Source organism: Amphiura filiformis, chromosome 6 (genome assembly GCF_039555335.1).
Source record: "Amphiura filiformis chromosome 6, Afil_fr2py, whole genome shotgun sequence".
In the NCBI taxonomy this organism is placed as follows: Eukaryota; Metazoa; Echinodermata; class Ophiuroidea; order Amphilepidida; family Amphiuridae; genus Amphiura; species Amphiura filiformis.
The window spans coordinates 15,934,649-15,961,365 of record NC_092633.1 but is presented as its reverse complement, the minus strand read 5'-3'; the positions used below and the strand labels follow the sequence as shown (position 1 = coordinate 15,961,365).

The window sequence follows — 26,717 nt, the reverse complement described above, 5'->3', positions numbered from 1 at the left end:
TACAGAGTAGGTGATGTAATCAGATAATAAAGAAACCCTGCAGTATTCCATCAATAATTATTTATATATTTATTATTTGTTCTTGTTTTAAAAACCTGAATCTATTCAATGCGCAAGACTGATCCCCCCAGAGAACTCAGGTGGCCATAGAGTATAGACCAACATTAAAAACATACTAAATACAAGACACATTGCATTAGAATATACAAAAAGAAACATCACATAGTATCAAAATAAAAATAAATTCAAGCGATAAAATACATATCTAAAATTGTTTACCTTGCTTTACAGGGAGGTCATGGCAAGAGCAGTACATTTTCAGAGAGGAATGCAGCATGTGGACGAATGCTGTGCGACATCAAAATCTCGGCTAGAGAGCTGATTCGTTGCAAGAGTTATGACTTGACAGAACTAGCCAATCAGATTCTAAAAGAGCAACGTAAGGAAGTTCCATTTGAGGAATTCAAGAACATGTTCACGTAAGTAAAATGTACTCTTTGCATATTTGTAATAAACTTCCATTTGGAAACAGGCAAGTTTTGGTGCCAAGTCATTGAAATAATTCCCAGGGATAGTGACACTGTTATTAAAATGAAAAAGATACATTTCACACTTTTTTTTCAATCACACAAGCAAATTGCACATATTGTGGTCCTGATTTACTTCCTGGGAAAGTTTTTTATATACTTCGCTTTGTAGATTCTTCAGAGGGCGCACCAGCACACAGAAGTGGGTCGTATGTGACTAAGGAAATTGACCCCCTCGTCTCTGTTATGGTGTTTGGTGCTCTCTTCTTTACCCAGATTGCTCCTCTGATATAACAAGCTCCCGAACTACATTCAAAATACATATCCTTTTTGAAAATTTTCATCTTTTGTGATATTTGTTTGCTTTTACAGGACTTCCAAACAGTTAATGTTTCTGATTGAGCAGACATGGGTAGATGCCTCTCTCATAGTGAGAATTATGTGTGAGCTCAATGTAGTACCACTAGCTCTACAGATCACCAATATATGTGGCAATATTATGGTAAGAAAAACTCCAAGCTGGTACTTAACCTTTTGGCAGCTATTTGATATATTGTAAAAAAAAGTAATTTTATATTGTGTAAATAAGATTGAATGACCACTTGGAACAAAAGAACAGAAAACCAAATTTCTGAAAAAATCCCAGAAAAAAATGAAAATTAGACAAGGACTATTCATGGAACTCAAGTAGCATGGTATTTAACCCTAAAACCACAGTTGCTTTTTGCAAGGGCAAGGAAAGAAGGAAGGAAGAAAGAAAAAATAAGAGAAATTATTATTTTCTTGGGTGCAGTTTTGAACTCGGACCCCTCGGGTGCGACACCTGTGCATGGGCCTACCTTACCACGGGGGTCTAGCTTGGCAGGCCAAGCTTTCCGTGACCATATGACTGATCGCATGATGATGCAATCGTATCATGTGGGATACCCGCACATGCATTGTGAAGAGGTTTTTGATGTTTGTTTCGGTTAGGGTTAATAGAATCCATATTGGGCTATTTGCCATTCTAGTTGAAATCCACACACCCTCTATGGAAGACATGATTTAAATCTTCCACACAGGGAGTATAAATTTCAAATGGGGTTACCGGAATGAGTGACTCTGTTTGAAATCTACACTCCCTGTGTTGTAGATTAAGGTCATGTCTTCCATAGAGGGTGTATGAATTTCAACTGCAATACCCCATTATCTATGTTGATATTATAATGTAGACCTATTCTATTGTTTTACTTGATAGTCTCGGACCTTGATGGGAGGCAGATCAGAGAGGAATGAATACCTTCTCCTTCATGCATTCTATGAGAAGAATTTCATCTGTCCTGACAAGGAATTCAAGAAGAAAGCAGCTCCAGTTATGGTAAGAGCAGTTGAGATTACTACCCAAAAACTCTTGATGAATTTTCGAGAAATGACCCATTATCTATCCATTTGTATCAGAGATATGAACAGTGTCTTGGCTGGAATTGTAGGTTTGCCTGTCATTTGCATGAAACTGCTCATCCTGAATTCGACCTTTGTTACTCCCTATTCTATAAAAATACAGCAGAAGTTTTCAGGATTGAAAAATATTATGCCCAATGAAACAACTAAATGCAAGTCCTTAGTACTAACTATAGTGGGAATTCCAATTGAATGAACGCAGCTTTCAATAGCGTGACGATTTTTTGCGTACACTGCGCAATGTACGCCAGCGTGTGCGACTGTGCGTGAGTAACGCCGAAGTGAATCCAACCATGCCAATGCACTCGTGATTGGTTAGCATTGTATCCAAGGTCATGCGTTCGCGTTGTAATTTGAAATACGCGATATACGATCGCGGTTGGAACGAGTACAGCTGCTCATTCATGCAATTGGAATTCCTACTATAGCAATAAAAGTTCTCCAATCAGTCAATATGAATGGAAGCTCCATTGCCGATAGAATTGAATACACTCCCCAGTAGGTAAAGAAATGTTGCATAATAAATGTGATTCCATTGCAGATAGAGGATGATGATGGTAACATGACCCAGGCTGTCAGTAAGAAAGGAAAGCGTAAACCAGCATATACTGGAGGTCTTGTGTTGGAACCTAAGAAAGGCAAGTAGCAATATTTGATTCTGTATACTAATACTAAACTAGATTGCAGCCATGCTGTCACCTTGTGCATGTTGGATACATCCTATTCACTGGTAGAGGTGGGTGGATATGCATGCAATGAAGTAGAAAATATAATAGAAGCTGTTCACTTTAATTAGACCTCTTCAAAATGATAAAATAGGTGACATCCTACGAAAGTAGCTGGTGCACATTTTCTGGACTCCAATACTCTTTGGAATGGTTCTTTTCCAGTCATCACTAACAAGCATCACACTAATTAATTCCGCTCTCCCCATGGCTCATCTGGTAAAAGGCTAGGCAGATGATCCATGATAAAAGACCTTGATATAGTCTGTTCTGATCAGGGTAAAATGCCCTATTGTTGCTACATATCCTGTTAAAATGACCTGACCAGCTATCTATGATGACCCCCTTCACCAGGTCACTTGTGCCTGTCCGATGTTTCGTCAGCGTTATCTCTTAGATTTCGGCTGCTAATGCCTAGATATGCTTGGCATTAAAAAAAGAAGGGAAAAAATGAAAAAACAAATTAAACCAAACAAGCATCACACAATATACATGCATAGTTGGTAGACGAAGGATCCAGTCTACCCATAACCCTAGAAAATAAAGGATTTTGTATTCAGTAGTAATTATACCAGGACTTTTATAAGAAAACACAAAAAATACATAATATTTATTATTGTGTTTGAAACATTTACCAGTTTTATTCTAATTCATACTTTCTCCTTCACCTTGCTACAGGATTCTATGACAAGTTCATATTGTTGCTGGATTTCAACAGTCTCTATCCGTCAATTATTCAGGAGTACAACATCTGTTTCACAACAATTGTAAGAACAGCAAACAATGAGGTAAGTTTACTCAAACATATGATTGTGCTCATCAAATGTTGTGCCAGTGTTGACCAGTTTGTGTTTGTTGGATGGATGGATGGATGGACAACCTGCTCACATATATAACTTTTACTTGTCCACTTGATTTTTTAGCTGCCCACAGCTCTCAACCCATTTTGGCCTAATATATTTATTGATTGTTGCATCATTGTCTACTTGACATTGTTGTCAAATGACTCCTTTTTATAATGGCACAGTATTGAGTAATGAAGGATTGATCAACACTTCATTTTAGCTGCTTCGAGATTGAAAACCATGGCCGAGTGTGGCTTCTACCTGGCTTGATCTGCATCAGCGTTTTTTTTTTTAATGTGCACAGTCGTGATTGTACTAGGATTATTAAGCCCAGGTTATTCTACATCCTGTTGTCAGTTCTCTCAGTCTACTGCAACTTCCCCCAACTTGGGAATGGCGGTGGGTTGAGCACTTTGGTCCTGGGAACCCTCCCTCTCCAGTTGCAGTCTCTCTCATGATTTCAAAAGGATAGATGTGTAAGCTTATCCCATCAGGCCAAAAACTGTGTTGTAATTGATTAATTACAGTTGATTCTCTTACATTTGTTTTCTCCAAAGCAACCAGAAAATGAGGAAGATTGGATCCCAGATGTTCCAGACAGCAGTTTGGAGGCAGGTGTCCTCCCAACAGAGATCCGCAAATTAGTAGAACGACGTCGTCAGGTCAAGACGTTAATGAAGCAACCAGATCTTCACCCTGATATGAAGTTACAGGTAGGTTTAACGATGATATCCAATTAGTTTCACAGATATCTGGAATTGGGAGTAGGAACTAGAAGTTCAATCATGTTGCTTGGCATATTTACCCCCTTGTGTTTTATTTCCCAAGATTTATTTGATTTCATTTTATTAACATGAGTTGAAGTGTTAAAATTGTCAACAAAAAAATACCAAAATTACAAGCTTGATATAAGCGATAATGATGTTTGAATGCATTCTACTTGTTGCAGGTAAAAAATGATCCCTTCTACTTTGAATTGAAATACTTTTGAAGCTACCCATGCCCGTTTTGTGGCTCTGAGCGGAGCTTATCAGTGCCTTTGTCATGCAACTAACTAGCATTCATTTTCAGGCCACAATACGCTGTTGGTTTTTATGCTAAGGATCATTTAATGACTGATATGAAGGCTTAAGTTTCGTTTCTAAGTTTGGCTAAGTTTTTTTTGAATCGATTGCACTCCAGATTTTATTGAAATTCAGGCGATAAAAGTATTATTTTTGGGTAAAAAAGACCAAAATAGTCACGATAATCGAGTTATATCTTGGTTCCCTGTGTGTGCTAGAGATTATTTTGGTCTGTATAATTTAAGATGCGTAATACAGACGGAAACCAATGGAGGTACATTTCTTAAGATTAAGTTCAGATCAGAAATTATTTGACTACTTCTTAACTTTTCTTCACTATTTCTTTATAATTTCAATAAAGAGATAGGTAAGGAATGTCAAAAAATAGTCAAGAACATGTCTGAATCTTGAATAAATCCCGAATAAATCTGAACAAATGACTTTTCTGGGGACTATTTGGCTTGCGCAAGTGCAGTACTGAAAGCACTGTGCCGATTTTTTGTTAAAGGTCACGCTTTTTACCGATAAGCTGCGATGCTCAACAAACTTCGTACTTTTCTATGAGGCTATTTTGAACCAATAAATCGATTAGTTTTTCTTGATTGATGACATCACCATTTCTGAACCAATCAGCAAACAGTTTTGTGTGATTGATCGATTCTTGCAGTAGTCTCCACAGCAGCCAGTTTGGTTCCGCCCCTTCCACACAAACATTTTTGTGGAGGGAGCGTAACCAAACTGGCTGCATAGGAGACTAAGTTCACTGACCCACTGACCTTGCAAACTCAACCACAGAGAGCTACGGTGCATAATCGAGGTGAAAATACGCTAGTTTGTTTGCATGAGCTCATGAGCTTCTGGTAAATGTCATTCCAAAGCATTTACGAGCATACCATAATATTTTTTTAATTAAATATAAAGATGTTTATTTAAGTTATTTGTAAAATTCAGCGATGGACTTAATCTAGAAGTGGTTTGATATTAGTTGTAAACGCGGGACTCGACCGGCATGACAAGTTGAACATGTGAAGTTCCAAATTCGGAAGCCATGTACTACTATTCCATGTACGTGGGTCTCACACGCATACCGAACTGCTCCGAGGTTATACTGACTACTAGATTGTCTACTTTTGTACTTTCGTAAGTGATGAAATTGAAGAAAAAATCATGAAGTGAAATCTATCAGAAATAAACACTGATGTGATGTAGGCTAGTCCTGCTTAATCGGAGTACAGCATCCAGGCAGATCCAGATCCGAACAGAACTTACGATTGTTCGGTTGGACCGGTTCAACACACATGACACAACAGACATGTCAGGACAGAACAGTTTTGGTGTTTACAAAAAATGCAAATGATCTCAAGTCACAAAAATTTGTTATAAAATTTCATTTATTGTCTCGCCTCAGTATTTCTGTCTGTCCGGGGGTGTGGATGTCCGTGTGTCCGTCCGGAGCTGTATCTGGGGAACTGTAAGACCTACTTGGACGCGACTAGGTGAGATGAAGGGTATCTAAGTTTGCGCCGTAATTGTATGTTTTCGGTGAAAAATAATGCAAATTAACATAGCTAATTTGCATAATTTATCGAAAATCAGCGCAAATTGATAAAATTTCATTTCTGAACTTTGTTCCGGATGGGACTTAGTAATCACTATTTCCGTCTGTGTGTGGGGGTGGGATGTCCGAATGTCCGTCCGGAGCTGTATCTGGGGAACCGTAAGACCTACGGGGGCGCTACTTGGTGGGAGGAAGGGTATCCAAGTTTGCTCCGTAATCATATGTTTTCGGTGAAAATATGCAAATTAACATAGCTAATTTGCATAATTTATGCTAATATCAGCGCAAGTTGATAGCGGCGCATGGTAACGAAACCTTGTGACAGGAATGATACACACCTGCTGATCACCTGATTAGTTTTTGGCGAAAAGTATGCGCATTTAGTTGTTAAGTTGCATAATTTATGAACGCTTCTACAAAATGGTTGGAAATCTGAAGAAATCCGCCTTGTGAAGCTGTTTCTGGGGATCCGTAAGAATGCTAAGCCCTATGACGATGAAACGTGGTGGGGGTAGCATGACCAGAGGATCTCGACCTGATTCGATTTTCAGCGCAAAATATGGTAATTACCTACCTAATTTGCATAATTTATGCATAATATGCAAAAACCTTTTTTCTCGGAGACTAGGGGTCGCACGTTCTTCAAACTTGGTGGGCGGGTGCATCTTGACCCCAGACAGAACAAGTTTGTATTGGTTAGTGGGTGAAGGTCACTCGAGGTCATCCAGGGGTCATCTAAGGTCAAATTACTAAAACTGTCGTATGGGCATGAAACTTGGTGGGTACAGTTAACATTTAGAGTCAAATTTTCTGACGGTCATTTTGGGGTCATCCGAGGTCACTTAGGGGTCATCCGAGGTCAAATTACTAAAAACTGTCGTATGAGCATGAAACTTGATGGATACACTTAACATTATGAGTCAAATTTTCGGACGGTTATTTCGGGGTCATCTGAGCTCACAAGGGGTCATCTGAGGTCAAATTTCTAAAAACTCATATGGGCATGAAACTTTCTGGGTACAGTCAACATTTAGAGTCAAATTATCGGATGGTCATTTCGGGGTCATCCGAGGTCACCAAGGGGTCACCTGAGGTCAAATTACTAAAAACTTGTATGGGCATGAAACTTGGTGGGTACACTTAACATTTAGAGTCAAATTTTTAGACGGATATTTCGGGGTCATCTGAGGTCACCAAGGGGTCATCTGAGGTCAAATTACTAAAAACTGTTGTATGGGCATGAAACTTTGTGGGTACAGTCAACATTTAGAGTCAAATTTTTGGAAGGTCATTTCGGGTCATCCGAGGTCACCCAGGGTCATCTAAGGTTAAGTTACTAAAAACTCGCATGGGCATGAAACTTGGTGGGTACAGTCAACAATTCAAGCCAAATTTTTGGAATGTCATTTTGGGGTCATCCAAGGTCACTCAGGGGTCATCTGTGGTCAAATTACTAAAACCTCATGCAGGCCTCGAAATAAGCCAGAATTTCTGAGGGCCATTTGGGCCCTTGATCTTAAATGTTTGAGGGCCCTCACAAATTTTTGGGGGCCCAAATTTGGGCCATTGATTTTAACCTATGTGACCCCACAAAAAAGTGAGTAACTGTAGGAGCCTAAGGAAAATAAAGAAACAAATAACCCATATGTTAACATTCAAATGAATAGATTATTTAATAAGTAGGAGTAATTAAGTAATTAGGTAATTAATTAATACATAAAGAAGTACTAGAAAGAATAGAAAGAGAAGCCCAAAGAAAAAAGAAATAGGGCAAGCAACCTTAGCTGATGCTGGGTTTTTTTTTTTTCAAAAAAAGTTTTTATTTTATTTTGAATTGATTTGTTTTTAAACATTGTCATTAGTATCAATCCCGGTTAATCAGTCTTTTTTCATTTCCTTTATATCTCCAATTTTATCAAAATCAAAAGTGATTTAATATGCAAAAATCATGCAGTGCTATTATAAACCCACCACAGTGACAGAACCTCATTAATATTCATGACCTCATTGACCTGCTGTATTATAGTGGCGTATTGTGCTATCCCGGAAGTACCAAAAAACACAATATCGGCCGATTTTATGTGAAAAAACAGAGTTATTACACCTACTTTGACATCATAACTATCTAATATTATTAAAGATCTAAGTAAATAACAATGTTTTTGGCCTTGAATTTACTTTAATTCTCCTGAAATGTGAATTTAGAATGCAATATAGTCGGGCGATTTGTTGGTGTTGCATGACTGTTGAATTCTGCAGTAAGCTCAAGTCCGTAAGTGATAAAAATTGCCACAAATTTTGCGGGCCCTTTGGGCCCGCCGGATGTATCTTTTGCGGGCCCTCACTAATTTTCGGGGGCCGAGGGCCCGCCTTATTTCGAGGCCTGACCTCATGTGGATATGAAACTTATTGATGGATGTATTATGCTCTGCAAATAAGATATAGCTACCAACCAGCAAGATGTATGATTGCATGTGATCTGGCACATACAATGTATATGATTTCACCTGTTGCACATTCGACTGCAATTACTTTCACATTCAAAAAAGCACAGAGCCACAGCGCCATTGGTGCTCTTGTTTTGCTTATTTATAATATTGTCATTGCCATGTGAGCTCATGGTTTTTGCTTTTAGAAACTTGGCATAGAGGATTGTCATGGATTGTAACAAAATAGTGCATTTGACAGCTAAGGCCCAAAATGGAAAAATAACTGGTATCCTAAAGCATGAGATGCACAATATGGCTTTATCGGTGTGTGAAAAAGAAACACTATGTCAGGTAGATTAACTATAGGTTATGATTATGTACTTCTTGTTTTCAATCCAACTTTCCATTCCTTTTCATTTTGCAGTATGACATACGACAGAAGGCGTTGAAGTTGACAGCTAACAGTATGTACGGATGCCTGGGGTTCACATTCTCACGTTTCTATGCTAAACCACTAGCTGCACTTGTTACTGGACTAGGAAGAGATGTAAGATTATATCATTATTTTGGGAACTTGGGATTTTTAAGTAAGAAAAGTTCGAAAATTCTGTTTTAAAATACAGAAGTGAGCTGCAGAACATATTTATTTGATATTAGAAAATATTTCGAGTGTTTTGATTTTGATACCAAGAATAATTCTCCAACTTTCCATTGTGGGGTATGTTTAGCTCCATCTAGAAACAAAATAGTATAATTGAAGACCGAATTAAAAAGACTAGTTTGCGTATATATCCTATCAACTACACCAAAAATGCCGTACTGCGCAGGTCACTAACCAATCATGTCGCGCCTTTACGCAAACTAGTCTTTTTAATTCGGTCTTCAAATATAGCTAGTCATTAAGAATAACATTAAAAAATGGTTGTAATATTGCTTAGTCTTCTTATTTCTCCAGATTTTAATGAAGACCAAAGATCTAGTTCAAAAGGTAAGTATTCTCAACTTCTCAAGCCTTTATTCCTGTATATTTTAAATCATAAAACTTCCAGTAAAAATACAGCGTCGTTGGGCAGGCAAAACCTCCTAGGTATTTGTGGCCCTTGAACATGTTTAAAACAAAACTAACAAGAGGTTACATAGGAGGTTTTGCTTTAAACATGTTCAGGGGCCAATGACACAAAGGAGGTTTTTCCTGTGCAACGACGACAGGTTTTTTTCTGGTGTAAACGGTGATAATGTGTAGACCCCAAAAGCTTCATTGGTTAATGAAGTGTGTGTTCAGGTTAATGGTCAGATTAAACATACATGTATGTAATAAGCCCAATCGGCATTGGAAGTTTGCAATGCATTGTGGGACAGTTTTTGCAGTTTTAGGACACTTTGTCCTTTGACCTATCAGGAAAATTGCTGTAATTATTAATAATTTATTTATTATTGTCATAATGTTATCATTAAAAATATTTAAATAATTAATTTATTTAATAATAATGTTTTTAAGTTTGTTTTTATTCTAGTAACACGTTTTAAATTATATTTTGTACGCACAAAACCCGAATTTTTCTGAATTTTCCAGATAGGTCAAAGGGCAAAGTGTCCTAAAAAAACCGGAAGTTACAATAGCGATTTGGCTTATTGCCGAAGAACTATATTTTCATTCAGAGGAGTCAAAATAGACTGGTGTAGCAACTTGGAGCCAGGCATTCATCATGCTGGGTTCATTCAATTGAAGTTCTTACTGAAATTAATTCAATCTCTTTTTCTTTTTTGTCATTTCAGATGAATCTGGATGTTATTTATGGTGACACTGATTCCATCATGATCAATACCAACTCAAATAACTTGGAAGAAGTCTACAAAATTGGCAACAAGGTATTTGTTAACAAGTAGAGAAAGTTCCTATTGCTAATCCTTTCTACTCTTGTTGAAATGATAAATTGTATTCCCTCATTGCAGATAAATATCATTAGCTTTAGAACATTGGGCTATTCCAGTTGAAATCCATACACACCTACGGAAGACATGACCTTCATCTTCCGCACAGGGAGTGTGAATTTCAAATGGGTTTACCTGAATGGGTGATTCTGTTTGAGATCTACACCGCCTGTGTAGAAAACTAACAAAAAAGGCAAAATAGGCTGATCGCATAGTGCTCGCTACAAAGCCAGTCTAATTTTCTGAGACAAAATTTGTTCATAGCTTTATGTTGTCATAGGCTTACGCTTTGCCTTGTCTTAATTATTATGGCGTTATAGGCTTACATTTCGCCATACTGGTCTTAATTGTTATGTCATCATAGACTTATATTTCCCTATACTGGTCTTAATTGTTAAAAATTTGTTTTGAATTATTTCCAGGTCAAGGGTGAAGTGAACAAGTTATACAAACTATTGGAGATTGACATTGATGGGGTCTTCCAGTCCATGCTACTCTTGAAAAAGAAAAAGTAAGTTACACCTATAATATATGTATGTCTGGGAATCCTTTGACTAATGGTCCTATCACATTAAAGAGGCACTACCAGGGTAGGGTTTTTGTAACATTTTCCACTCATTCTTATTGGGAGAAATGGCTTTAATTTGGTCACCTCAAGTTTGGTAGTGACTTCAGTCTGTTTAAGCGGTTGTGCTGCAAACATGCCGATAAGCTCATGTGCCTGTATTCTCTGCATGACTAACTTCATGCATTACAATTTGATACAGCGACCAACGAAATATGCACCTACGTCATTACAAAATTAGAGGTAAACCAAAGTTTAGCATATATATATATTTATTTATTAAGGTACAAAACAATCTAGAAAGTGCCCAAAGATAACGGATCATTTTTTTCTTCAAAGAAGTTTAAAGTAAAGATATTAGTTCAAATTACATGATATATGTACTCAAAATGTCTTGTAATTGAAATTTCCCATAACATTTAAAGATTTTTTTATCCTTGTTCAGTGAATATTTACATTTTGAAACAATATCTGTAATAGTTTGAAATTGTTCACTTTTATTTTTAATGTAGGTATGCAGCCTTGGCCATAGAGAAGTCAGCAGATGGTAAGATTACCACAACTCAGGAACTCAAAGGTCTTGATATTGTCAGGAGAGACTGGTGTGATCTAGCTAAACAAGTTGGAAAGTAAGTGAAATGTCCGGCCTGTTCTTATTGGGTCAGTAAGAAAGATGGTTTTGGTGCTCACTGTCTGAGACAAGGGCAAGCACAGGTGCAAAGTGGGTGTGTTTTGTGATATAGTGTCCAATTCTGGTTTTAAATACCATGACAATATCAACCAATACTGAAAATGTGACACGATCTGATCCATGGGGGCCAAAGGCAGCAAATTTGAAACTGAGATAAAGGTAAAAATATGGAGTAAAAAAACAATTAAATACATTAAAAAAATAGACATCAAAAAACTTCATAAATTTAGAACCAAGTATGCTAGACCTTTGGTGTTTACAGGAAATGATAGCCTATTGTATGTTTAATGTAATAATAGAGGCTGTCAGCCTTTTCCGCGGTATCCGCCATCTTGTCGGTATTGCTGTTCTGCATGTCATGCGTTAGACATTACGCCCCCGATTACGCGGAAGTCGCAGCGTGCGACGCACCGCTTCAGTCAAGCGTCAACGCGGTGATCTTAGCAACAAGGCACTCCTTATCCACAAGATGGCGGCTTTGACGTCACAATGACTACCTCTATTACAGTAACTCAATTTTCAAAAATGCCTCCTTTGGCCCCTATGGACCAGATTGTGTCACAAATATGGATTTTGTCATCCATATGCATCTGTATTTGAACTAAGTCCATGTCATGTTCACAGGAAATCAATTGTTTGTAATTTCTTCTAGGTGGTTAAAATAATCAGTACTCACAGAGAAATGATCATAAGAGTGTGAATAACTTCAATAAAATATATTACTTCTGACAAAACTGCGGTGAAAATTAACAAAATTTTGAGAGGAATAAATCCCCCAACTATATGAAGGTGACTGCACCACCTTGAATATAACCAACAAATAAAATTCCTGTAATTGTATTTTATGTTTGCAGCTATGTGATTGGGCAGATTCTTTCAGCAGAATCCAGAGAGACCATCGTAGAGAATATCCATTCCAAGTTGATTGAAGTCCGAGATCAAGTTGCTGCTGATCAGATATCTATGGACATGTACAAGATAAATAAGGTAAACCTCTTAACCTCTTAACCTCTTGTATGAACTTAGACAAATTTTTACACCTCTCTACCTCAAATCACAGACCCGGACAAGCTCCATCTGACATTAATATGCATCAAATTTGAGGTACTTAAAGGCAGCTTAGATCATCATGCTCAGATGGTTCCTCTCTTGTGTGTTCCATTAGGTGACTGAGCTTTTGCTACCTATCCTCCCAGATTGTGGAATATACTACCAGGTCAAATCAAAACTTGTACTTTTGAACCATTTATTTTAGGATTATTATCAGCAGTAGCTTTTGAGTGCTATTGAATATTTTTAAATAAATTTGGCACCAGGACATAAATGTAACTGATTGATTGATTCACAAAACAATCCTTAAATACAGCAAACACATCTGTTATGGCTAAACAAAACGGATTAGAATTTTGAAGATTGTAAGAAGATTGTAAAGATGAAACTTGACATAAGATATTAACTTTTCTACCATTTCAGAGTTTAACCAAGAACCCACAGGACTACCCTGACAAGAAGAGTCTACCCCATGTACATGTAGCATTATGGATGAATAGCCAAGGTGGCAAGAAGATTGGACAAGGTGACACTGTGGCTTACGTTATTTGTGAGGTGAGAAAAAATGTTAACTGATGGAATCTTATATTCCCTGCAAATTAATTACTTTCCTTTTTAATGTGGCTCTCATCTCGAATAGCATTTCATCGATGATTTGCAAACTTGATTTCAGTAAATCATGATACATCATAAGTTATAAGTTATGGTGGGCCCACTCTGCAAAGAAGGGTTTACAAGTGAGAGGGAATAAGGATTTGTAACAGAAAACCATTGGTGAGTTGCAATGAGAACAGAATATGCAGAACTTGAGCAATGGGCTACTTATACTATGATGGGTTAAAAGCTGTGAATTGACCTCTTGTGTCAGTCTGAAGGATGTTACGTGGCAATTGTACAACTCATTTCAACTTTCACTGCAACTCAATTGTAGAGTTCTGAAGGTTCAGGATTGATCCATGTTATGTGACTCTACTTATTCACCTAATCAACTGTAATGAATTCGAGTTTTCTTGACCTGAAGTTGACAGTAATAACATAATACTGTAACTCCGTTCAATCCCATCCAGGATGGTTCCAATCTACCAGCAACACAAAGAGCATACCACCCAGATGAGGTTCCAAAGCGTGATCATCTTCATATAGACACCAAGTATTACCTAGCACATCAAGTACACCCTGTTGTATCTAGACTGTGTGATCCCATTGAAGGCACTGATGCAGCACATATTGCAGATTGCTTAGGTAAGGGCTGCGTGTAGAGTCAGTTATAGATCAATTTTGTCAACTTGTTTCATTTATAATAATAATATGGAAATTTATAGCGCTCAAGTATCCGTCAGAGCCGTTCACTGCACAATAAGAGCACAAAGGAGAACATGATGAACAGATTAAAATACAGAAATTATGTACAAAATAACAAATTAAGAAAAACATTCTTACAAGTCATCAGCAAAAGCGATATTAAACAATGTGTTTTGAACAAAGATTTAAAAGAGTCATAAGTAGTAGAAGTATTAAAATATGAGTAGGAAGATGGTTTTAAAGTTAAGGAGCACAAATGATGAAGTCCAGTGCAACAGATATGTGAGTGTGCAGAAGCTCAAAGATATATAACGGTGCAAGTCCATTAAGTGATTTGAAAACAAAAGTGAGAATTCAATGCATTGTTCAACAAGCAACCATTGCAAGTTAGTGAGTATTGGAGTGATGAAGGGGTACACTTTGCCAACCTGCATCTTTTCCCCTGAACCAACCATACAGGAGCCATCCATACAGCCCTCCTCCCGTATTTTCTCTATGCTCAATGATAGAAGAATGCAGGATGTCCTCAATCTACCATACTGCAGGGGTGGCACTAATCTGTGCTTGTTGTCCGGGACACGTGTTTGTTTTTGCAATCATAATGGGCCAAATATGCTAAATTTCAGCCCATTATGGTTACAATAATACAAAAGGAAATTAAGCATCCAGGACCCCCAATTTTCACCAATTGGACCCCAAAATTTAATATTTCATGTAGTAAAGATCCTATGGACCACTTCCTGGACCCCGAAGTTTTACGTGTGATGATAGCTACCAACTCAATCAGTCTTCAGTTTGCCTGTCGCAAATTTTTAATTTCACAAGTGTTTGCAACTGCCAATGATTCGGTTAAGGCATGTGTTCTCAATGTGGTCCAGGGGCCAAATCTAGCCCGCAGGCTCCAACCAATTGTGTTTGGCCCTTGAAATGCTCACAAATATAGTGGGAAACATAAGAAATGATACAGGTGTATTTGGCTTTCAAGCAGGCACCTTTGAATTGTGTTTTGCCCTTCATAACCCTTGAGCCTTGGTTAAGGTTTTACAGTTCATATTATTTACTCACATTGCACGGACATCTTCTCAACTGAAAGAAATTTAAGAATATGATTGTATCTTGCATTCTTTAATTATTCATGCCAGGTCTTGATCCGTCTGGTTATCGTCAGGCTGCTCGCCATCACCATGACGATGAAGAGGATGCTCTTCTTGGAGGAGAAGCTTTGATGTCTGATGAGGAGAAATACAAAGATGCAGACAAATTTAAGTTTGTTTGCCCTAATCCAGAGTGCAAGAGAGAGAACATCATAGATAATGTCTTCACTGGAGCGGTAAGTAGATTCAAAATTAACCTAAAAAATAGTGTTTATTTTGAGGCCATTTCTTGCATTTATAGAACAAACAAATTTGGTGCAGATATTTCTAGTGATTTCTGTATCAATAAAAAGTGAAATGCAAACTTAAATTTATACATAGAAAAATACTTTAGGGGAAAAATATGTATATAAGCTACAAACCTATGAAAATGCTGTTAAAGACGGCTCACATAACATTATACGATACATATTTATTTGCCAGTTAGTTTTGTTGTTGCTTGTTGAATTGCAATCAATAAAAGCTGACTTTATACTTTCGATCGCCAAGCCATTACTATCAATGATTATTGCTTTGAATTAGTTCATCACCGTAAGTTAATCGAGAAAGGTAAATGAATTAACAAAATAAAAGATCCAGTTGGTTGGAAATGATTGGTTGATGCATTCACATCAGTGCCATGTGTCAGCGATATCGCTTTCGGAAGTTGAGATTTTGTCAACTTGCAAAAGCTATGTCGTTTCTGCCTCAGCGATTTGTATTGATTGATCGACTTGACGCTCTGAAAACTTTACGCTGAAGTAAACATTAAGCATGCGTGAGAATAGCTTTTCTGCAAAAGCGATCGAGTTTAAATTCAGCTTTACACTTATCATAATTATCCAAATTAATTTTTTACTCTTTGACTATCTCCTCTCCAGGGTCCAACATTGGAATGTGCCTTGGCTCACTGTGCCAATAAAGCATGTAAAATAGTTCCCTTGGAACATATCACAAAGCTGAGGAATAAAATCACTCTGCTGATAAGACAGTATGTGCAGAAGTACTATGAGGTAAGAATACTACTCAAGGAATAAAATCACTCTGCTGATAAGACAGTATGTGCAGAAGTACTATGAGGTAAGAATACTACTCAAGGAATAAAATCACACTGCTGATAAGACAGTATGTGCAGAAGTACTATGAGGTAAGAATACTACTCAAGGAATAAAATCACTCTGCTGATAAGACAGTATGTGCAGAAGTACTATGAGGTAAGAATACTACTCAAGGAATAGAATCACTCTGCTGATAAGACAGTATGTGCAGAAGTACTATGAGGTTAGAAAGAATACTACTCAAAATACTAATAACAAACATTTGGTAACATTCTATGAAAGAATTTTGAAGAGTTCATGATTATCAAAATTCTCAAAAAAGCTGAAGTTAGGGAAATCAATCTCATCTGCCCCTGCCAAACAAAGTTAGGAAAGGTGTGTGTGCAGAAAATGTTAACTTTTTATGTTAATCCTGCCTTCTTTTTAATTGGTAATTTAAACTTATGATCTCAACACAGAATTAAGACGTACCTCAAATTTTCGATCACAACTTTGACCTTATCGATATATGGAGACTGGCAACCCAAGTTTGGGATCAGTGACCTTTTGGACACTTGACCCCAAAACCCGGTCGTACACTCTTGGTATCTTGTATCGGCCCTTGTTGCGGTCGAGAGATGGTTGGTTGACTCTGATGTAAATTGACTCCTTCACACCCCTTTCAAAGTATCTAGCATCCCTGCCTTCTTTTGTTGATTTCCCTCACTTGCTTTGGACTTCAATGGGGCACAATGACTCTTGGGTACATTGACATCTAGGGATTTCTTGAGGTCATATTTTGCCCTTTTTGGCCCCCACATATATGTGGGGCTTATATGTTATCATCCAGATTGTTGCCTGGTTGTTTGTTTGTTTGTTACTTTGTTTGGCTGTCCGGGCGGAAGCAAATTCATTAATCCACTCTGCAGCTCCAATGCACTCACCGATTCACTTCATTATTATGTCTTCAGAATCTGGGCTCCTATACTTTGTACATAACCTTTCTGTCTGATCAATTTGTGTATCGGTCACCTGGAGCTACAGGGTTTTTTCATATCTGTAGCCTCTTCATAGAGTGCATAGTTCATATACTTTATATGTAAAAGTCTCTGTTGGTGTGATTTTTTTGTTGTTTATGTGACAAGCCATGACCAAAAAACACATTTTTGACCAAAAATCACATTTTTGACCAAAAATCACATTTTTCACATTTTTGACCAAAAATCACATTTTGACCAAAAATCACATTTTGACCAAAAATCACATTTTGACCAAAAATCACATTTTTGACCAAAAAAACACATTTTGACCAAAAAATATGTTTTTGACCAAAAATCACGTCAAAAATCATTTTTGACCAATAATCGCATTTTTGACCAAAAATCATGTTTTTTACCAAAAAAAAAGATTCTGAAGACATAATAATGATAAAATTGGACGGATTATTTCGCATGATACCTGAATTTATCAGTCTCGCTAGAGTTTTCAAATATCACGCTCGACTTCGTCTCGCATGATATTTGAAAACTCTAGCTCGACCGATAAATTCAGGTATCACACTCAATCCGTCCAATTTTATATCAAACTTGGTACAGTGATAGGATATGATGGCATGATGTGCTTTATAGTTTTGTGTCATGTAATTTGCATATTTATGAATATTAATGAGCTTATTTGCATATTTTGCCTACATCGTCATTAATCCATTCTGTAGCTTAAACGCAATCACAAATTAACTTCAAACTTGATACGGTGATAGTATATGGTGGCCTCATGTGCTGTATAGTTTTGTGTCACATTATTTGCATATTTATGAATATTAATGAGCTCATTTGCATATTTTGCCTACATTTCTGTTAATCCACTCTAGCTCAAATGCAATCACCGATCAACTTCAAACTTGGTATAATGATATTATAGGGTGGCCTCGTGTGCTGTATACTTTTGTGTCATGTTATTTGCATATTTATGAATATTAATGAGTTCATTTGCATATTGACCCTACATTGTCATTAAAAATCCACTCTGCAGCTTAAACGCAATCACCGATCAACTTCATTATTATGTTTTCAGGGTTATTAGGAGTTAAGAAAACCTAATAATGATAATATTGATAAAGCTTATTTAGCATGATACCATAACATATCGGATTAAGTCATACAAATATCGAACTCGCCGTTTGCTCGTCCGATATTTTTATGACTCATCCGATATGTTATGGTATCATGCTCAGCCATCCAATATTATGTCAAATGATAGGATATGGTGGCCTGATGTGCTGAATAGTTTTGTGTCATTTTATTTGCATATTTATGAATATTAATGAGCTCATTTGCATATTTTGCCTACATTTCCATTAATCCACTCTCCAGCTTAAACGCAATCACTGATCAACTTCAAACTTGGTCTTGTGATAGTATTCTTTATATTTACCAACCTTTGTTGTGGGGGCCACCTTAATTACGAACCGCGTAATTCTAGTTCTTTCTTCTTTTTTATGAACTACGAAAGGTAGGGATATATTTAAGCACCATGTACATTGTAGTAAATAGTAGATCAATATTAATCACTGGTCTTTTTGAGAGGCCAAAAATACATTCTGGACTATTTTGCATTTGCAGAATTAATAACAAATTGACACACCCAGGAACCGTGACAAAACACTGGCAGACATAGTGGCCATTCAATTTTAAGCATGAATTCAAGTAGAATATCATTGCACTGACTGACACAAATTTTGCGATGTTTTCTCAACAGGGATGGCTAGTGTGTGAGGACTCATCCTGCAATACAAGGACCAGATGCATACCTATCAACCCCCAGAGACAAGGGCTGGTGTGTAGGGTGTGTGAGAGAGCTGTACTGAGACCAGAGGTAAGTAGGGTGTGTCAGATGTATACCTATCAACCCCCAGAGACAAGGGCTGGTGTGTAGGGTGTGTGAGAGAGCTGTACTGAGACCAGAGGTAAGTAGGGTGTGTCAGATGTATACCTATCAACCCCCAGAGACAAGGGCTGGTGTGTAGGGTGTGTGAGAGAGCTGTACTGAGACCAGAGGTAAGTAGGGTGTGTCAGATGTATACCTATCAACCCCCAGAGACAAGGGCTGGTGTGTAGGGTGTGTGAGAGAGCTGTACTGAGACCAGAGGTAAGTAGGGTGTGTCAGATGTATACCTATCAACCCCCAGAGACAAGGGCTGGTGTGTAGGTTGTGTGAGAGAGCTGTACTGAGACCAGAAATAAGTAGGGTGTGTCAGTGTAGGTGTATAGACAATGTATAGGGTTTGTGTGATGGCTGAACTGAGACTTGAAGCAAGTAGGGTGTGATATGTGTGAATCTATGAACTCCCAGAGACAAGGACTGGTTGGTATGTGAGAACAGTTGAGACCTGGGGCTCCCAAACCTTTTGTACTGCTACTCCATTTCTTGAAAGTCTGATCCCTCACAACCTAGTGTCGAAACTTTGTTTTAAGAGCTGGTGGCACCAAATGTTGTTGTGACTTGCTAGGGGTTGGAACCGCTGCTCTAGCAGTCAATTTAGCTGAAGCGTTAAGGTGTTTAACTCTGGTGCATTGGTGTTAGTTCAATGCTGGTTCAAGCCCCAGGGCAGTCTCTGTATAGGATGTGTAAAGTGTGCAGAGGCTTGTAAAATTTATACCTGTGCTTGGTGCACTGCACTATAAATCACTGCACTTTTGTCTTCTCTTCTTATCTCCTTTAAGTCCAGAGGGGATAGACACATGTATGAATAAATTAATTGCAACAAAAGCATTTTCTTTTTACAGTACACCGACAAGATGTTGTATTACCAGTTATCGTTCTTCCAGTATATATTTGATGTGGAGAGAGCTATCAAGAATCTCCCTGAGGAAGATAAAAGTAAGTACACAAAGCTGTTACCAATCATGGCATTTGTCATTACAGGGTGTATCACAATGATTGGTACCCATCAGTTTTGTTGTCTAATGAAACACATGTTTCTTCCACATTCAACATTAGATCCTCTTGAAATGACTTAAAATTATAGTTTTATGACCTATAAATCTACAAATAGGGTGGATGTTGCACTGCATTGTTATGTGGCAGTCTTGATCATGCTCATTGGATATTGATGGGTACCAATCATTTTGATACACCCTGTATATCATGTATAAGTTGTGAAATAAATGTTTCTTGAATTGAATTAAAATTGAATTGAATTTAGCTTTTGCTATGATGAGCAAATAATGTGAAATGATACATTGTTTTGTTGTTATTTGGCTGACCATGGGTGCGAGAGTTCAAATTTAAATCCGAATTCAGACTTTTTTATTTTGATTTTTCAGCTCTTTTTCTGCATTTGCTCCCTACAAAAGTATAGCTCTCCCAATTTCAAAGTTGTTCACAATTCACATACCTGTTTTCAGACTTTTTATCTGTGGTCACTCACACCCCTTGACTGACTAACTCAATAGGTGAATCACATTGAGTCTTATACAGAAAATATTTGTCTATAACAAAATAATGTTTTTTATGTTAATCTCCCTTTCTTTCTTTCTTTCTTTCTTTCTTTCTTTCTTTCTTTCTTTCTTTCTTTTTCTTTCTTTCTTTCTTTCTTTCTTTCTTTCTTTCTTTCTTTTTCTTTCTTTCTTGTGATCTGTCTTAAAACCTGCTTTAACATGTAAATTAAGCACCATAATAGCATAATATTGCAAGTTACACATTATTTAGGCAACTACAGGTATTAACCAGTTAGATATTTCACTATATATTATAATGTAAAAAAAAATTCGAATGGTAATCGACCGACCAACTTTTTTCCTCTTCAAACCATGTGAGGCCAAACATACACTTTTTTTGCCTTATTGCAATATTACTTTAATCGATGCACATTAGCATTACTGGAATTTGAGATTTTTGATATGTCTTAGTTATGTCTTATACTGGAATTTGAAGTTTTTGAAGTTAATATTTGTTGTATTTCTTTCACTCCCAGGTCACGGCAGGATGACTACTCAAACATGTCAGGGAGATTACCAGCGCCTCAAGTCTTCAGTAGATAGCTGGATCAAATACAACGGCTACTCAGAGGTCAATTTGGACAAGCTATTCAGTGGTTTGTTCCCTTTCAAATAAATTCAACCATGATCTACATTCCAATATTTATAGAGAACAACTTAAATTTATAGTTGATAGTTTATATTAAAATAATAACTATACAGGATCGGTCCTATTTGACTCAAAAACTAGAGATTATAAAACTTAACAATATTGTCCACAGTGCTGGTTGGCACCACCAAATATAGCAACAACCTTAACCCTGGCATGTGTAGCGCCAAGATAAAAGGATTGGTATGTACCACTGTCACAGGCTAAGAGAACTTCATACCAATCTGTGTTCTTGAATCTTGCATTGTTTGCCAGAATTCCAAGGAAAAGTACCAACACTTTTCACTGTTACCATGTAGTATTACACATTTAGCATGTTTTCAGTAACTATACCATAAGCCACAGTTCCCAAACTGTTGGACGCGACGAGTTAAATGAATCTTTCACACGTTTTTATATATCACTCGTAAATAAATTCAAGAACTTTTGAAGAACAGTTTAATACTCATTTGACAACTCAAGTTTTGCCGTAACATAATTTATATTTGCAATAATAAATCCACAACTAAATTGGAGAGTTTAAGAGACAACATGCTTGCAAATAAAGTGAAGATGCAGTTTTTTCCCCGCACATGCACAACATGCATACTATATATGGCTTCAGTGAGAAGAATCATAGCATATTGTGTAATAATGTTGTTGAGATGATAAAATCTGATCAAAAGGCATTGGTTGATAGTGAAAATATGTAATGGTACTCAACCAATGAGCAGTGTAGAATTAGTGTATGAGTGATATTATAATAACATGGTATATCACACATTCTGAAAGTTACATGTTTAACAAGCTGCCAGTTTTATATCTATCTCTTTGAATGAAATGTTAGTGGCATATAATGACGAAAATTATTTAATTTCACTGGATGTCATTGGATGTTTTTCAATAATTATGATAATAATTAATAAGAGGTTTGTACATCCCAAAACAATCTTAATAAAGCACAAAAAGGCAAGTAAAAACATTGCAAGAAACAAGATTTAAGATCAAAACAACAAAATATAATTATCACAAATTTGAAAGATTTTTATGAGATGCAGTTTCTTGGCAATTTGATACTTTTATTTATTAACAATTTTTGCAACCATCTATCTAATTTGAAAACCCTAAATAAAAATAAACTTTCAGTTACAATTGGTGCATAGCTAGCAATTTTTTAAGCAGAATAATGCCCTGTTGGCATTCTAAATTGAACCCTTCCCCACCTATGAAGACTTGTATGAAGCTGTTAAAGAGCTTTAAAGCACTGCCTCTCCCACCAATATTAAGTTGTATTAAAGGACTGCCCCCATGTGTATGCAGCCTGTTAAAGAACTTCCCCTCCCATGTAGCCCTGTTACAGGACTTCCCTTTTCATCTGTATGCAGCCCTGTTAAAGCAATGCCCCTCCCACCTGTATGAAGCTCTGTTGCAGGGCTGCCCCTCCCAACTAGATGAATCCCTGTTACGCACTGACCCTTCCCTTCTCACCTGGAACAAACTGAAAATCAACATTTTCAACTCAATCCCTCCTTTCACTAAGAAACCAGTTTTGTTCCCAGAGCTGGCTTGAGAGTTTTCAGCTGAATTCAGCTTTTTGACTGGACAAATTTTTATGCAGTTTTATTTATTTTCAGCCAAATTTTGGGACTTTATTGTCAATTCCACATTGTTTTAAGCTTTTTTTTTTTTTTACTACTACAGCTTTTTTCAAGTAAAGCCACTCTCATGCCTGTCCTAGAGTTTCATTGATATTTTGGGTTGTTCCCTTGGACATTGTTGTTATTTGATATGGTTTGTTCTCAATAATTTGGTGCCACCAACAATTGGGTGGCCATTTATGGGTAAAGGTTCCATTTCCCTTTTATTTTCCAAGGAGGGTTAGCCCTTTAACAGTGCTTCATAGCTGGGAAGCGAGGGGTCAGTCCTTTAACAGGATTTCATAGTTGGGAAGGGAGGAGTCGGTTTAATAGGGTTTCATCCATCTCTTATTTTGTTCTCAATGAAGTTTGAATCACCAAGCATTTTGACCCGTGTATAGCCCACCACTAGTAATAATGCAAATTGCGATGTTCGTATTGCACTGTTTATTTATGAAGAAAATGAAGTGTAGTGAAGTATTTGTTATGTTTATATAATTTTCAATATCAGGGTGCCAAGATACTGAGGCAAAAGTATGTCAAAAGAAGCTTAGATGTATTTCAACTTGGGCAACACATAGAATTTGGTAGTGAAAAAATCCACAGAGTATCTATACTAGATTGCAGAATAAAATGTATGATTTTGATAATCATATGTCTGACAGGGAACTCAATTATATTTGCTTGGGATCACATGGATAAACTTATTTCAAAGATGTGTGCCACAATTGTCTGGCAGGACGAGAACACCTAACATATGTAAATTAGATATCTTTAAGTCGCATCTTGGATGTTGGTAACATTATTCATTGGATGTTTTACTGATTGAAGCATAAAAATATCTTATTATACAAAGAGAGTATTAAGGAATTGTCAAGGTTTAAAAGCTTGCAAAGAGATTGTCTAAATTTAAGGTAAAAAAAAGTTATGTCCCAAAGCCCAAGCGTGCATTAAGTTTTTCTTAGCACGTCCATATCAGCTGAAACGACAAATTCAATTTTATATTTCCTTTTTTTTCTGTGTGTTTTTTTTAGTTTTAGTTTTTGCCGTAAAATCATGAAATTCTGAGACAAATTTAGAAGAAAAGTTACTTGATTCGATACTTGCATTGTTTAGGAATAAAACAATTGATATTTGTACTTCCAATTGTGTAAATCAACCACAATTTTATCCTGTGTACTTTTTAACACTCGAAAATGACATCAAAATTTAGTTTTAAACAAATCTTTAAAAAAAATTAAATATCTTTAAAAAAAAACCTCATTCCGCATTCGATTTTGAAACTGCCATGGGCTTTGAGACATGACAATTTTTTTAGCCTTAATCATTCACAAATATCAAAAACAATTTACATGTTTGCAATTAACTGGAATACTCCAGGTAGTGTTGTACATAAGAATACAATAGTTTATGTAGAAAAAAAGTAAAGTAATACATTAACCTTGCTAGTATATAATTAGCATAGTAATATTGTATAAAGTAATTTAGAATTGAATTGAGAAAGTCAAAACTTGCAACTGTACAAAGGTCTTTTTTGTACAAAGGTGTTTTTATAAATTCCAAGTAAAATAATAAATTATACATTGTTTATAAATTTTGAATTATGAATAAGTGATCTTTTCATTGTAGTTGAGTCAAGAAAAAATAGAATTGGCCGGTGTGGGTTTTTTTTTACAAGGAATTGAGCTGATTACACTTCATATACAAACGATTCCACCTCGATACACCCGAGCACACCCTTTCCAAGCACCGCGAGTCTATCCGCTACTCAGTCTATGGTTATACTACACGGTTGAGTGCATAACATAGGAGCTGTGTGAGATCTAGTGGAAAATAGGCATTTGTGATTGGTTTTTGTCAAAACCTCAAGTGTTCCCTTCATCCAATCAGATTTTTTTCTATATCGAATGAAAGCTAACAATTCCCCCTAAAAACACATCTTTTTCATTAGGTCAACAGATGATGCAATTCAATTCAATTCAATGCAGTGAATTCAATGCAATTCAATTCAATGCAAAGCGAATGTGGTAAATCTGTTGAAAACGACCTAGGCCTATCCCAGCACAATTTTGGACCAAAATGTAGGTTTTAAAAGTCAAAACCTTACACTATTTTTCAAATTTTGTCATTAAACGAAAGAGCACACTTATATTGTCCATATAGTATGCTAGCTTCATTTAAATGAGCAATGTCCAATTCTCTTTAAATTGCAAATCTTGTGCAAAAAGTTACTATTTTCGCCTGTTTTGTCATACGGTTGTAAATTCAATGAACTATAACTTTGCTAAAGAGCGCTTACACAATTGATGCGTCATCATTGAGCAATTTAAAACTTGATCAAACAAAATTACTAACAATGCCAAATGGTGAATGTGATGCTTCAAGCTATAAATTACAAGTAAATAATGAGACTAGGGAGACAATTATATAGGGTTATGGGGAAAAACAACAGTGGGCGTATTTGTCCAAAAGTTTACCGTTTAGAGGCGGTGATGAGGTTCTTTCCAACTTTTCATTATCTTTTATTCTTTTAAACAGCGATGTCATTTATACCCTTCGTTGGTGAGGGGATGATCCGTTTGAAAATGAAATCAACCTGCAGCTGTAATAATGAATAATAAATTTGTTTCACAATATGTTGTAAGAAAATTACTTTATTCATATTATGTCCCCCAAGAGAATTCATCACTACCCTGTCAATCGACCACCAAGCACCTCTTCTTTTTAACCCAAAATCAACGGCCCTCAAAGGCATCAACTTTCGCTCTCTGAGTACACACTAATACAAAAGTGTTGATCTGATATTGAATGCATTACAATAGCATCACACAATGCCGCCACTTCGTGTGTCGAAATGTAATTACTAGTTCCTCTACCACCTTTATACCGGTTATTGTTCGACGTGTTAATTCTATTAAGCACTCAAGAATTATATTTATTTGATACTAAGGTGTTTGTTTACCTGTCTTTGTTGTTGACAAAATACAGTATTCCGAGTCATTTTGTCAGACTTGTATTCTTTGCCTGATTATTTGCTCAAGCAAAATGAGGCGTTTGACTAAAAATCCAGTTTAGTTTTTTAACAAATTAACATTCTTGGTGAAATGATTTAAAATTGGTTCCTGCAATTGCAGTGGCGTAACTTTATATGCGACACGATCTGGTCCATGGAGGCCAAAGGAGGCATTTTTGACAATTGAGTTACTGCAATTATTACCTCATACATACATTAGGCTATCATATACTGAAAACACCAAAGGTCTAGCATACTTGGTTCTAAAGTTTTGTGATGTCTATTTTCTTTGTATTTTATTGTTTTTACTCCATATTTTTTACCTTTATCTCAATTTAATTTCAAATTTGCTGCCTTTGGCCTCCATGGACCAGATTGTGTCACATATAATATAATGTAAAAAAAAATGGCAATCGACCAACCACCTTTTTTTCAAACCATGTGAGGCCAAACATACACCTTTGCAATATTACTTTGATCGATACATAATGCAGTACTTTACTAGAATTTGAGATTTTTTGAAAATATTTGATACGTATGTATCAAGTATGTCTAATATGTGATTTTCTTTGTGTCTATAATAAAGTCTTATGCCTAACAACTCACTTGTCAAAAAAATAAAAAATACTGGATGATGTTTGA

At 36.5% G+C, this 26,717-nt stretch overlaps 1 protein-coding gene across 1 annotated transcript in view; it reads left to right on the top strand.

Annotated features, from left to right (window-relative positions):
• The window catches only part of LOC140155055 (DNA polymerase alpha catalytic subunit-like), a 43,817-nt gene extending 19,196 nt beyond the window's left edge, over positions 1-24,621 (top strand). The window contains exons 20-38 of the mRNA XM_072177738.1: positions 292-479; positions 900-1,029; positions 1,765-1,884; positions 2,509-2,605; positions 3,371-3,480; positions 4,095-4,250; positions 9,013-9,135; positions 9,544-9,576; positions 10,365-10,457; positions 10,943-11,031; positions 11,598-11,714; positions 12,631-12,763; positions 13,250-13,381; positions 13,894-14,068; positions 15,271-15,458; positions 16,143-16,274; positions 19,056-19,172; positions 20,084-20,177; positions 21,274-24,621. Of these exons, the coding sequence (XP_072033839.1) occupies positions 292-479; positions 900-1,029; positions 1,765-1,884; positions 2,509-2,605; positions 3,371-3,480; positions 4,095-4,250; positions 9,013-9,135; positions 9,544-9,576; positions 10,365-10,457; positions 10,943-11,031; positions 11,598-11,714; positions 12,631-12,763; positions 13,250-13,381; positions 13,894-14,068; positions 15,271-15,458; positions 16,143-16,274; positions 19,056-19,172; positions 20,084-20,177; positions 21,274-21,413 (2,367 nt within the window). The 3' untranslated portion in view covers positions 21,414-24,621. The remainder of the gene's footprint in view (positions 1-291; positions 480-899; positions 1,030-1,764; positions 1,885-2,508; positions 2,606-3,370; positions 3,481-4,094; positions 4,251-9,012; positions 9,136-9,543; positions 9,577-10,364; positions 10,458-10,942; positions 11,032-11,597; positions 11,715-12,630; positions 12,764-13,249; positions 13,382-13,893; positions 14,069-15,270; positions 15,459-16,142; positions 16,275-19,055; positions 19,173-20,083; positions 20,178-21,273) is intronic.
• The last annotated feature ends 2,096 nt before the right edge of the window (positions 24,622-26,717 follow it).